We start from the raw sequence: 13429 nt of genomic DNA, 5'->3' as shown, positions 1-13429 counted from the left end.
AAGAATGTAAAAGCCATTTTTAGTTTGTGAGCTATACAAAATCAGTTTGGCAGTAGTTTTCCAACCCTTTATATGTTGATATATTTACTAGTTGGGCTGGTGGTACTGCTGATTTATTTCTGAGAGGGTAGAATACTTGATATTCCTGAAGTAAGAATTAAATTTATTTTCCATTACTCTAAGCAGTGAATACTTTAAAAAAGATGAGATCTGTATTTTGCTTCTCCAGGTTATTAAAATTCTTCTTTAAAGAATAGGAGTAGAATATTAGTTACCAAAGTTGAAATCTCAGAAGACGTTTATCAAGTTGATGATAGACTGTTATTCAGATCTCTTCTACTTTGAGAAATAACTGTTTCTCATTAGAAGATAAAGTATTTTCAAGTTTTGAGATTTTCACACTTCTTTGTGCTATTATATCCTGTTAAAAATATTTCAGAGCTTGAAATTCCAGCTCTCACAGTTGGTTATATGTATATTTATCAAATCTTTACCATTTTCTCCATTTCTGTTTATTCCTTATTCTGCATTGAGATGTTCATGCTCAAATTAACCAAGTTACAGCCTCATATGCTTTGTAGAGGGCAGCTTTATACAGGGACCTTGTATTCATTTGTTTACATGCAGAATAGAATACTGTAGGGTTATTTTATGTTCAGTGTAAGAAATGTTCTTTAATTGCAGATAGAATAATGTATGTGTGTGTATATAAAATATACACACACATACATATATATATATAGTAATCCCTAAAGCATGAGAAAGTCATAAAATGCTATAATAGTGAATAGGTATGCTGGGTAACCATCCATGTTCTAGTCAAGTGTCATATTACAACTGTTTTTTCTCAATCAAAGAGAAAAAGCCGCATTTTATTGTGGCTGAACAAAGTGCAATAGGAAACAGCTATAGCTGCAAACAACTTCCGAGGGTTTCCGGTAACATTTGATAGCTGCACAGGAAGGAAATGAAGGGCCAGTCACTTTACAATGGGAGGAATTCATTAAAAAAAAAAAAAAAAAAAGTTTACTTCTTTGTGGTCTTTTCCCAAATATTTGCAAATATTAAGGAAGACTCTATAGATTTTACCTGTTCTTCCTGCTTACTTTTTATTTTACCATGAAGTATGTTATCCTTAAAAGTCTAATAAAAATCAGATTTTGTGCACTGCTTTTTCTGCAAATGTTGGAATAGATAAGCTTCCCCCCCAAAATCTGTTAATCTTGGATCCTTAAGATAAATTCTTTCAAGGAGTATTCTGTTCTTTTCTATGTTGCTGAATATCATTTGCTAAAATTATTTTAAGTACTAGTATTTTAAGATTTTGCGTTTAAGTGCCTAAGTGAGATTAGCCTCTTTTACATTAACATGATGTTAACTTTATAAAATGGGTTGGGTTTCTTCCCTTCTCTATCAGTGCTGTATCTGACATTTGTGGGAATGTTGAAGGCAATTCCCAGTAAATTGCATTTGGCTTTTGATCTTATGTTTATCTCATGTCTCAGCACCATCCATTTTTTCAGTGAGAAACAGCTAGTCAAGATAGAATTAAAGCCAGAAGAGAAGTCTAGAGATTTCAGGGTGCAAATTCTTGCTCAGCCCCTGCTTGTGTGACTTTAGGCTGGTCATTTGATTTCATTCTTTGAGGGTTTTCCACGGGACTGTGAAAGTTTGAACTAAATGAGTTCCGAGCGCCCCTCCAGCCTTGACAGCCTATGAATAGAGTTCCATTTTTGGCTCCAAGCCTAATCCCGCTGGCACCAGGACTGCAGAGACAAACAATAGCTGCTCAGATGGCGGCAGCTGCCAAGAGAGCTCCAGACAGGCTGTGGTTGCATGCAGCCTTAGAACACCACCTAAATAAAGACAGCGCCGAGCTGCAGAGGATCGCTGGGCCCAAGGGCCAAAGCTCCAAGGGGACGGATGCTGAGTGATAACTGTAGGAAAACGGGAAGTGCGCTCATGGCCTGTCAGGCGGTCTGTATTTTTAGACGCGAACTCCGGTGGCAATGCCCACCTCCCTGCCTGCCTTTGCAGGTCTGCTCTGCCTTTCCACCACGGGTGCTCGTCTCATCTTGCTTGTTTTGTGGTCTTTCAGGCCTGGCTAAGGTCCTGGAGGGTCAAGGTGAGAACCAAGCAATGATACGGAGGATGTGGTTACTGCTTAATACTTACTCTCCAGTTGACTTGTCCAAAAATTAGCGAAATTCATACGATTTCCATTGCACCTGTTGGAAGAGGAGTCTTAGAAATTTGAATAGGAAAACACTGTCCTCGGGCTGGTTTCTGTCCTCCCCACTCCTGTGGTGTCCTCTGTCTACCCACTGTCCAGACCTCAGGACTTGTAGCTGTGCTCTGTGTAAGTTGCAGTTAGCAGTCTTGTTTTGAGAACACTGTCACTTTATTAAAGCTGGTTGGGCACAAAGACCTGAGGCTAGAAAGTCCCTTAGAACAGTATTTGTCCTGTGCTCCACATGGAATTCTGCAGTCAGTGTCTCTGGCTTTCCTGTCTCACTGTCCTTTGCTTGCTTTAATACTTTATTTTAAAAATTGGAATGGTGGTGGCATTCAGTCACTCAGTCGTGTCTGACCCTTTGGGACCCCATGGACTGCAGCACGCCAAGTTTCCCTGTCCTTCACTATCTCCAGAGCTTTCTCAACCTCATGTCCATTGAGTCGGTGATGCCATCCGACCATCTCATCCTCTGTCACCCCCTTCTCCTCTTGTCCTCAATCTTTCCCAGCATCAGGGTCTTTTCCAAAAATTAGAGTAAAAAATTAGACAGTCAACTGACAGTTATTACTAATAATTACTGATGTATTGCCTCCTTTATTGTCCATACATTTGATTAGTTCCTGTAGTTTTGTGATAGCTTAACAACTCAGAGTAGGCACCATGGAAACTAAAAAAAAAAAATTGAACAGTGTCAGCATCTCAAAATCTTGGAAAGTTTTGCTATTTTCACTATTTAGAGTTAAGACAGCTGCTTGCAGAATTTGGATCTTGATATAACAATATGTTTGCTATTGAAATACCGCTTCAAATTTTAACTACGGAAAAAGATTCTGACTGTTGTAGATGTTAAAATTGGGTTTTGACATGCGTAATTTGAAACTGGAGACTCTCCAAAGGAATAGAGACGAGTTAAATCATTTAAATTAATTTAAAAAGTCAGTGTCTCATTCACACCAGCCACATTTCCAGTGCTCCGTGACCACGCATGCTGGAGGGGCTGCGTATCACGCAGTGCGCAAGGTGGAACTTATGCATCATCTCCAGGAGTGCTGTGAGCACAGCGTCTTTCCAGAATGTATGTTGCTGTAGTTCATGCATTTCTCTAAAATAAGCAAAAGGATGAAGACTGGCTGCAGGAGTAATCAGAACAGTGGGAGATGTTAATTAGGTGAGCAGGCTTTTGGTCTCTTCCTTGATCTTTCTCCTTCCTCTGCTTATTTTCAAGTAGAATAACTGGAAAATGACTCAAAGTAAATTTCCCGCCAAGCAAGGTGAACGCATGGCCACACAGCGTTTTTTCGTTTTTAGGGTCAGGACTTTCTTTCATAGTTTTGGGGCTTTAAAAACTCCTTCTGCAGATCACGAGTCATTTTCTCTCTCCAGGCGGCTGGACCTTAATCCTGTCCAGAAGTTCTGTTTTTTCGTTTGCTTTTTCTTCTCCAGCTGCCATCTCATTACATCCGTGGTGCTGATACTTCAAACCCTTCCTTCCAGAACCTGAGCCTTCCATCGTCCCTCCCCGGCTTCTTTCATTCTTAATGTGGCTTCAGGCTGTGATGCTCTGTGTTTACTCAGCTCCCATCTCGCCCCTTTGCTTGATGACATTGAGTAAGCAACTTAATTTCTGAGCCTGTAAAAATATTTATTTATTATGGTACAGGTATCGCCATATGTACACATATGGATCGAGTGAGATAATACATTTAAAGCTCATAGCACAATACTTGGGGATTTATTGAGCCAGAAAACAATTAGAGATGAATTCATTCCACGCATTAGTTAGCTTTTGTTTTGCAGCAAGGGCTTCCCTGGGAGCTCAAATGGTAAAAGGAATCTGCCTGCAATGCAAGAGACCTGGGTTCGATCCCTGGGTTGGGAAGATCTCTTGGAGGAGGGCATGGCAGCCCACTTCAGTATTCTTGCCTGGAGGATCCCGTGGACAGAGGAGCCTGGTGGGTTACAAGTCCCTGGGGTTGCAAAGAGCCAGACATAACTTACCAAGTAAACAACAATAAACTATATTTGCTGTCTCATTCCATTTCTGTTTATAATGGCATTGGTCTACAAATGGGATGTGATGTTTTGTAGGGCAAGGAAATTTTTTGTCTTTTCATTTCTGTTTTTAACAGAGTTGAGGAGAAAAGGAAGATAAAGATAAGAGATTACGAGAGGCAGCACTTGCATATGCTTTTTTTCTGCCTTCTCCCACTCTATTTTATTCTTTAAGGTGCTTTTTTGGACCTGTTAAATGACGAATGATTAACCGTTGCTTTTTTTTTTTTTTCCTTAAACTTCATGTGACAGTTGAGAATTTTCAGAGTGTTGAAATACCAAAGTGAAGGAAATTATACAGTGTGATGTGATAGGGAGGGAGGATTAGACCCCAAACCTCTCATCTGGGCTTCAGGAAAACTAAATTCTAATCCTGGCTTTGATGCTGATTTACTGGTGAATTGGAAGAATTTAATTTGTCTCCGGCTCAGGTAGCTGAGTTTGATTATCTTAAAGGCTTCTCTCTATTTCTGAAATAGTGCACTATTTTATGAAGTATAGCTGCTTCTGGGATTTAGTGGTAAACATTACAGATGAGCACCCGTGTTTAAAGAGAAAGAAATGGATACACTTATTAGGTATTTCACCCCGACAGGGTTAATAGCATGTATGTAGAAAAGGTATGCCCTGGATTCGTTTTTGAAAATAGATGTTTGTCAGGCAGGCAAGGCGGAGGATTAGCAGGCTTGAGATGTGAAAAAATTCCAGAGGTGAAAATGGAAGTGGACTGTGTCATGAATTCTGAAGCTAAATGGTTCCTCGGATAGCATTTCTGTCGTGTCCTGCTCCCAATGTGGTGGCCTGCCAGTGAGGTCAGGCGCCCCTGCAGAGAGCATCCACCGTCTTCCTCGATGTTCCTGCTCCATTAGAGCATTCCGTTTTCTCTCCAGAGTTCATTTTGTGTGGAAATTCCACAGGAAGCACTCATTTTCTCTGAGGGGCGGGCACCTCACACCACCCCATGGTCAGGCTTGCCCTGCCCCTCCCTGATGTGGTGTTAGGGACCAGGAAACTGTGGCCCTCGGGATAGGCGTCCTTTTGGTACAGGTACGTGAATGTAGGAAGGAAGCGCTGAAACACCTTACATGTAGGTGGCTCGCAGCTCCTGTATTGGTGAGTCCACGTCTGGATCTTCGTCTTCCTTCCTTCGTGGTTATGATCACTCACCGCGCACACTCTGCTAGCCTGCCAGACCGTCCCCTCCTCATTAGGAAAATCCCTTTCCTGGTCTTCTTCCTGCCTCCCTGGCTCTCACTTGATCTTTTCCAAGCTTCCCTGAAGTTACTTGGCAGAGGGACTTCCTCCTTTGCTTCTGAGGCTTCTTCGTGGCGTTCTGGACACTTCAATAAGGTTGGCCAACCCTCCTCTTTATTTTTTGGTAGGAGAAGGAAATGGCAACCTAATCCTGTATCCTTGCCTGGAGAATCCCATGGACAGAGGAGCCAGGCGGACTATGGTCCATAGGGTTGCAGAGAGTCGGACACGACTGAAGCGACAAAGCACACACACACGCGCTGTTCACCATTCTTCACTCTCCTTTCTGTACTTGGGCTGTAATTAAGTCTGTCTCTGCCTCTGGCAACTTCTCTGCACTTGACATCTGTGCCTCTAATTGTCTTCTGCTGGACACCACTGTCACCTAGACCACTGGCCTAAAGGCCTGACGCCTCTTACCTGTAAATACATGTTAAATGGTCCTCTCTTGTATAAGCTATAAATTTATATCATTTCCAAGTTTAGTGTAGGTTATGTGCCTCTTACTCCAATACATATGTTAAAAATCTAGTCTTACGGTTTTAAGAAATTCATATGTTCACACATTTAAGTTGTGTTTTTAAGGTAATAGAGATACAGCAACATAAGCAAGTGAAGTCGCTCAGTCATGTCCGACTCTTTGCAACCCCGTGAAATGTAGCCTACCAGGCTTCTCCGTCCATGGGATTTTCCAGGCAAGAATACTGGAGTGGGTTGCCATTTCCTTCTCCAGGGGAACTTCCCGACCCAGGGATCGAACCCAGGTCTCCTGTGTTGCAAGCAGACACTTTAACCTCTGGGCCACCAAGGTCTATAATATAAGCAAGGTACATGGGAAAGGCAGAGTCTTGTGGACTTTGAAGGATACAAAAAAAGACTTAAATGAGTGACTGGAGTGCCCATGTGGTACTCTCTCAATGAGAGTGCCTGGAAAACCCAGGAGCAGAACCCCAGGCTAAGCTTGTCACAGGAGACCTCAGAAGTGAGCTTTTAACTGAGAGGCTGCGGAATGAGTAGGAGCAGCTGGGATGATTAAAAAAAGGAACAGTAGCATTCATTGCATTTAAATGGAATTAATATTCCATTTGAATTAAGGAAGAATTAATTTTAAGTATATAGAACATTCAGTTAATTCCAAACCCAGGTGATAGGTTTGCCTTTTGCCTTTCTGTGCTTAGTCGCTCAGTCATGTCCGGCTGTTTGTGACCCCGTGGACTATAGCCCACCAGGTTCCTCTGTCCATGGGGATTCTCCAGGCAAGAATACTGGAGTGGGTTGCCATGCCCTCCTCCAGGAGACCTTCCCAACCCAGGGACTGAACCCAGGTCTCCTGCATTGCAGGCAGATTCCTTACCATCTGAGCCACCAGAGAAGCCCAAGAATACTGGAGTGGGTAGCCTAACCCTTCTCCAGGGATCTTTACCAGCTGAGCTACCTGGGGAACTCTTTCGTCTTTATACTGAACTGGTAATACGGACTTAAGGTCATCCTCTTTAGCGGTCTCATGTGCTGTAAGGAAACTGTAAAGTGAGGAACCATATTTGCTAAGATAGTTACTTATTGGTCACAGAAGGTTATTTACTAAGATTTCCTGTAATGAATCATTATGTTCTAAAGAGCAGAATCCTGTTTTGCTGTGAACATGACAAGCTGTGGCCTCTTGCGATGTTAGCGTTAAGAGCAAGTTTCTGATGGGTACATGAGGACAATTAGATGGGACTAATCACAGCGATTTCCTGTCATTTTTGAATTCCTTAAAACCACAATCAGAAAGTGTGGTAAACTTTAGATAAGGAAAGAAAAAGGGGATTAACTTTAAAAGTTTTTCGACTAATGAAAATCAAGCCTGTGCAACAGTAAGCCACATTTTCACACCATTAAGCATTGTGAACCATTTGCCTTGAACCTCTTTTAATCTAGAAATACGGTTTTGAAAAAACCCCAGATTCTAATGTACAATATAGTCTTTTGTTGTCCTTATTAAAAAGAGAGCGTTGCTTCACTGAATTGTGGGGAAGATAATGTTGATGTAGATTCTTAGTGACTATTTAAGGGGAAAAAAAAGACTTTGAATTAAAGGAAAACACAAACCTTTCATTTACAAGTTTAGAGAAATGCTTTAAATAGCCTTCAGTTGGTAGTTTTGTGAAATTAGCTAGGATAATAGGAGAAAATCAGTTAGAATGATAAAATCTGTTCTTAAATATGAATTATTTGAGATATTTCTCTGTGGAAAGCCACAGAAACTGGGCAAAGGGAAGCTTAGTCTTAGCAGTGATTTGCCACCTAAAGGCCTTACCTAATCCTCACATCTGATGTCAGAATCAGTCAGTTTATACCAGCCATCATCAACACAGTTTGCAGAGGATATTTTAGTGATTGGGGGAATTTTGTTCTTAATTTGTGTGAAATATAAGAATATATTTCATTAATTTTAATGAATTAAAATTAATTAATGAAATTTAATTTCTAGGTTTCAACATATTTTGACAGTTTAGATAGATATAGATATTCTTATTTGATAGGAAAATCAAAGGAATAATGGATATGGGGTTTCTTTGAGGATCATTTCTTTTCTTCTTTTTTGGGGAAATTAAATGATAGTTATTTGACTAGCATTTACTGGAAAATCCCATTACTTTTTATGACAGTTCCTCATGTTTGAGGGTGGATGGCCCAGAGGTAATAAATCATAGTCAACATTATATTTTCCAGTAGTCCTTTTCGATATAGTTACAGAAGCTTTTTCTGTCAATCCTTAGTCACCTCTGCAGCAGTCACAGGAGATACAGATGAGGTGGAAATCCTGGATAATTTCATCTTTTTATAAAATTTTTTTCTGAGAAAATGTAATGTGGAAACTACTAAACAAATTTTTTTAATGTAACTGATTTTTTCCACTTAATCCTTGTCATTTATCTCATGTGTTTAAGAACTGTTAAGAAGAGAAAGTATTCGGTGTGCTATGCTTAGTCACTCAGTCGTGTCCGACTCCTTGTAACCCCGTGGACTAACTGTAGCCCTCCAGGCTCCTCTGTCCATGAGGATTCTCCAGGCAAGAGTACTGGAGTGGTTGCCATGCCCTCCTCCAGGGGGTCTTCCCAACCCAGGGATTGAACCCAGGTCTCCTGCGTGGCAGGCGGATTCTTCGCCATCTGAGCCAGTGGAGAAGCCCTGAGAGAGTATAAAATATGTTAATAAATAATATGTATGTTTGTCAATAAAATGATGAGCTATATATGAATGGATGCTTTATTACTCCAGAATAGATTAAGCGTTTGCTCAAACTTCTCCTCTCAGTGTGTGGTTTCAGTTACAGCGTTCTGTAATGTGCTTTATTTTGTGAGGATTCATGAGCTGTTATCATTTCATAGGTCTCATCACAACCACAGCAAGGAAACTAGACCGAGAGCAGCAAGATGAACACATATTAGAAGTAAGCATTCCTTTACTTTTAATAATTTGAAGGATATTGTAATAATTTGAAGACTATTGTAATCATAAATATTATGAGAAAGAGCGGTCTCACATTAGTCATTCATAGCTGCTGCTACATTGTTATATTAGCTTCTGGTTATTAAGAAACAGGAAAATAAAGAAAGCACTGTGAGTATAGTTCAGGTCTCCCTTATACACCTTTTTATTCCCAGAAAATAAACAGATGCCAAAACATCCAGAGCCGCAGGTTGCAAATGATGGCATCCTTTCTGTGGTCCGCTCACCCTGGTGAGAACCGCACCGCATGCCTGTTACCTGTGGAGCCTGTTCTCTCAGTGAATGTCAGAGGCCGATGGGAGCAGCTATAAGATACTTAGGGCTTCAAAGATGATATTAAGATACTGATGGGAAATAAGATTAGTTTGTTTATAATATCATGTATGTTTTTCTGGGGTCCTTTTGTAGTAATTTATTTGAAGGCCAGAGTTGGCATGGATTTGACTGTCTTAAAAAAGAATTTGGTTTTTTTTTTTTTTTTTAAAGTCACATGTGAAAAGCTTTGTTACTGGCGCCGGGTTATGACCCCAAACTTAGGAACAATTTCATGAATGCTACAAAGCATAGTACACGGTGTATTTCTCTTCAATTTTTCCTTTTCCCTATGGATCATATGAAAACTGATCGAAAGGAAACATTTTGAGAAGTTTTAAAATAGTAAATACAATTCGGTTTTATCTTGAGAGTTTGGGAAGGAAAATCATGTACTTTAATTAAAGCAGTTAACTTTACTTAAACAGTCTTGACAAATACCCTCAGGGTACCTTCATTCATACTTTTATAAACAACAGAATTTACACCTGCCAAGCTTTGAAAGGAACATAGTTCCACAGGAAACTTCAGTTTACTTTAGTGTTTTTAGTATTACATTGATTAATTTGGGAGGATGTGGGCGAGGAGAGAATAACTGAGGTCGTTCCTTTTAATGTACATATTGAAGGGAAAATGAACATGTAACTTGAGGGTGAAATTGTTTCTTATGCATACAGAAGCATTCATCAGTGTAATCCTCAAGAATCTTAGATTTTCGTACCTAAACTCAATACAGGAATACCTAGAATGAAAGTTATTTTGCATTTCTTTTACTGAAAACCTTCTTTAATAAGTTGGCCTTCAATTTAAGTGTTTGTGTCCTCTCTGCCAAAACTTCCGTACAATAAAAGAGAGCCAAGCAAAATGATTGCTAGTATTAAAAGGCTTGCTCCTTATACTTAATGTGTATTTTAATTGGCTGATTTAACTTATTTTATTGATGAGGTTTAAAAGTGATAGTTTTTAAATGCAGCATGTTAAGATTTTATTTTTAAACATATATAAGAGGACTCTTTAAGTTTTTAGCAAAATCTTCATGTGCCTCTTCCTTCGCTTAAAAATACTAAGTTTGTGAGAGCTTAACATTTTGGTGGCTGTCACGTTGCTGTTAGGGTGTGTGCTGAAGAGGGATGACGGGGTAAGCAGAGAGCCGGAGCTCAGAGCCGGTTCTTTCCTGCCCACCGCCCCCCCACCCCGAATGCTGTGTGAAAGTAAAGAGGTGGTCCTGCCCCCTCAGAGGGCAGTGGTCAGAGAACTTGTGTGTGCCATAGGGCCTTGTGAGCTGCAGAGGTTTATATAAAAGCTGATTATCATTAGGGGGAAGACACTCACTTTGTATACAGTATATCTTCAAAACATTTCTTGATAACTATCTTTTTAAAAAATAAAAAAAACAGGTTACTGTGACAGACAATGGTAGCCCCCCCAAGTCAACCGTCACAAGAGTCATCGTGAAGATCCTTGATGAAAACGACAACAAGCCTCAGTTCCTGCAAAAGTTCTACAAGATCAGACTCCCAGAGCGGGAAAAGCCAGAACGGGAAAGAAGCGCCAAACGAGAGCCTTTGTATCGTGTGATCGCCACAGACAAAGATGAAGGTCCCAACGCAGAAATCTCCTACAGCATCGAAGAGGGGAATGAGCATGGCAAATTTTTTATCGAGCCAAAAACGGGAGTGGTTTTGTCCAAGAAGTTTTCTGGAGCTGGAGAATATGATATTCTTTCGGTGAGTGAAGATCTAGTCTTTGAATTTCTAAAGTGCTTTGACTATTAATCTAGTCTTAAATCTCTTCTCTCAGAACTTTCTCTCTCTCCATTTACTGACCTCCGGTGTAGTAATCTGACAGTGGGAAGTGTGGGTTTGTTTTTCCCTTCATTATTCCATTTATTTCTGTTCAGCAAGGCATGAAAAGGTTGCTCTTTTTATCGGGCATTAAACACATGGAGTAGACAGCACGGGATATTAAGTGTTTGAAATTGGTTCAGTGTTAGACCAAACCCATACATGCTTCAGTTATGGGATGCAACTTTTCATATGCGGTTTTTCTTCCCCCCTCTCTGCCCACATTTTCTAGATTAAGGCTGTTGATAATGGTCGCCCCCAAAAGTCGTCAACCACTCGACTCCACATTGAATGGATTTCCAAACCAAAACCATCCCTGGAGCCTATTTCATTTGAAGAATCATTTTTTACCTTTACTGTAATGGAAAGTGATCCAGTTGCTCACATGATTGGAGTCATATCTGTTGAGCCTCCAGGCATACCTCTCTGGTTTGACATCATCGGTAAGTGTTCATGATAGCTCTCATTGTCCTGTCTAGGTCACACTGAGGGGAGCCCATTTCTGGTTTTCTGCTTTTTGTGCACATCTCAGAATTTAAAATTGATAGTAAGACCTGTAAGTGGAGAATTTGTTTTAAATTGCATCATTTTGCCTGCAACATTTTTTTACGGTAATATCCAACATAAAAATAAGAGTACTGTGTTTAAAATAAAAGCACTGTGTATGTACCTTGTTAATATAAAAATAAGGTTTTAAAAGTACATCAAAAGGACACAGAGAAATATAAATGTTTGGTCCAAAGGCACAGCTTCTTAATTTTTCCTTCTTGATATAGGACATATGGCATGTAACTATTTTTAGTGAATGTAATTTGAATGTTTAAAATAACTGCCTGTGTGATTGTCACATGTCAGTATTTTTAATAATTTATAAGTGGTAGTGTCAACTATGACTTTTTAAGTTTGATTTGCCTCATTTTCAGTAGGAAGCAGGCTTCACTAGATTGTTGTTTAGTCACTAAGTCGTGTCCAGCTCTTTGCAGTCCAATGGACTGTAGCCCATCAGGCTCCTCTATCCAGAGATTTCCCAGGCAGGAATACTAGAGTGGGTATCCATTCCCTTCTCTAGGGCATCTTCCCAACCCAGGGATCAAACCCATGTCTCCCTCATTGCAGGTGGATTCTTTACCACTGTACCACCTGGAGGATCACTAGATTAAATCAGGCTTAAAAAGTTATATGCCTCAGCCAATTCTTCTTTTTTTTCCTTCTGTCATTTAGTTTAACTAGACATAGAATGTCATACAACATCCTGAACACAATTTTACATTAGACTTTGATATCTTAGTGTTTTAATTCTTATGTCTACACAGTATTTTAATTACAAGGATAATTAAAATCAGAAGTATATTCAGGTCGTTTCCAGCTGGAACCCAGTATCCCTTTTCCTTCTTCATCTCCGAGCCCTCCTGCCCCAGCTGCTGTCTCAGCGGGCTGAAGCTTCTGGGACACGGGGTTCAGGCTGTACCCCTTAAACTTTCTCTCTAGATAGCTGGGCTGTTTTCCCAACTTTGGTCTTTGAATGAAATTGTTGATCTTATCAACACCTATGAAACCATTACAGTGTAGTTTTCAGTGAACAAAAAGGACTCTTCATAGTCAACTGCAGTGAGAGCAGTTGGCTTGCTTTGCCTTAATTCCTGTCGCATTTCCAGATAAGCAGGCTGCCCCCAAGCAGCATCTCACACCCCCTCAATGCGCCCCCCCACACCCATCCCCCTCCACACCCATCTCCCTCCACCCCCCTCCCACCCTGCCACTGTGTGAGCTGACTGCCCTGGGAACTGCTGTGACTGATTGCTCTCCTTGTTCTGTGCTTGCCTTCCATGCTTGCTTCTTTTTGGCTGTGCCAGGAGACACACTTGCTAGAGAAGTGTTTTACATCTTTCCGATGACTTGTGACCTGAACTGTACAGCAGAAGGTATCTGCTGAGATCACATAATTTGCCTCAGATTATGAGATCTAAAGAAAAACAGCCCTTTTTCAAACTTTATTCTTTCCAGTGACCATCTTTCATTACTTTTTCTTTTCATAGCGGGTCCATTCTCATCCATCCAAGTTGCAAACATACTGACTTTCCATACATCCGTAGATCCTTGGATTTTTAGATTTAACTGAACACTCTGTTTTGTGCATGTGCTGTTTTGCTTTTTGGTTGGATTTAGTAATAGAACTTCATCATGATGTTTAGACATTATTTTCATGCCATCTCATTTCATTGGTATAAGTATCTCA

General features: G+C 40.4%; 1 protein-coding gene across 5 annotated transcripts in view; it reads left to right on the top strand.

Annotated features, from left to right (window-relative positions):
- The window catches only part of FAT1 (FAT atypical cadherin 1), a 122906-nt gene that overhangs the window by 69134 nt on the left and 40343 nt on the right, over positions 1-13429 (top strand). For all 5 annotated transcript variants that reach the window (XR_011253526.1, XM_069573297.1, XM_069573294.1 and 2 more), the window contains 3 exons: positions 8917-8978; positions 10747-11076; positions 11426-11636. Coding sequence is in view for 4 of the 5 variants with exons in the window: in XM_069573297.1 (XP_069429398.1) it covers positions 8917-8978; positions 10747-11076; positions 11426-11636 (603 nt within the window). In the remaining variant the exon portion in view is untranslated. The remainder of the gene's footprint in view (positions 1-8916; positions 8979-10746; positions 11077-11425; positions 11637-13429) is intronic.

This window comes from Ovis canadensis, chromosome 26 (genome assembly GCF_042477335.2).
Source record: "Ovis canadensis isolate MfBH-ARS-UI-01 breed Bighorn chromosome 26, ARS-UI_OviCan_v2, whole genome shotgun sequence".
NCBI lineage: Eukaryota > Metazoa > Chordata > Mammalia > Artiodactyla > Bovidae > Ovis > Ovis canadensis.
This window is presented reverse-complemented; position numbering and strand designations above follow the sequence as displayed.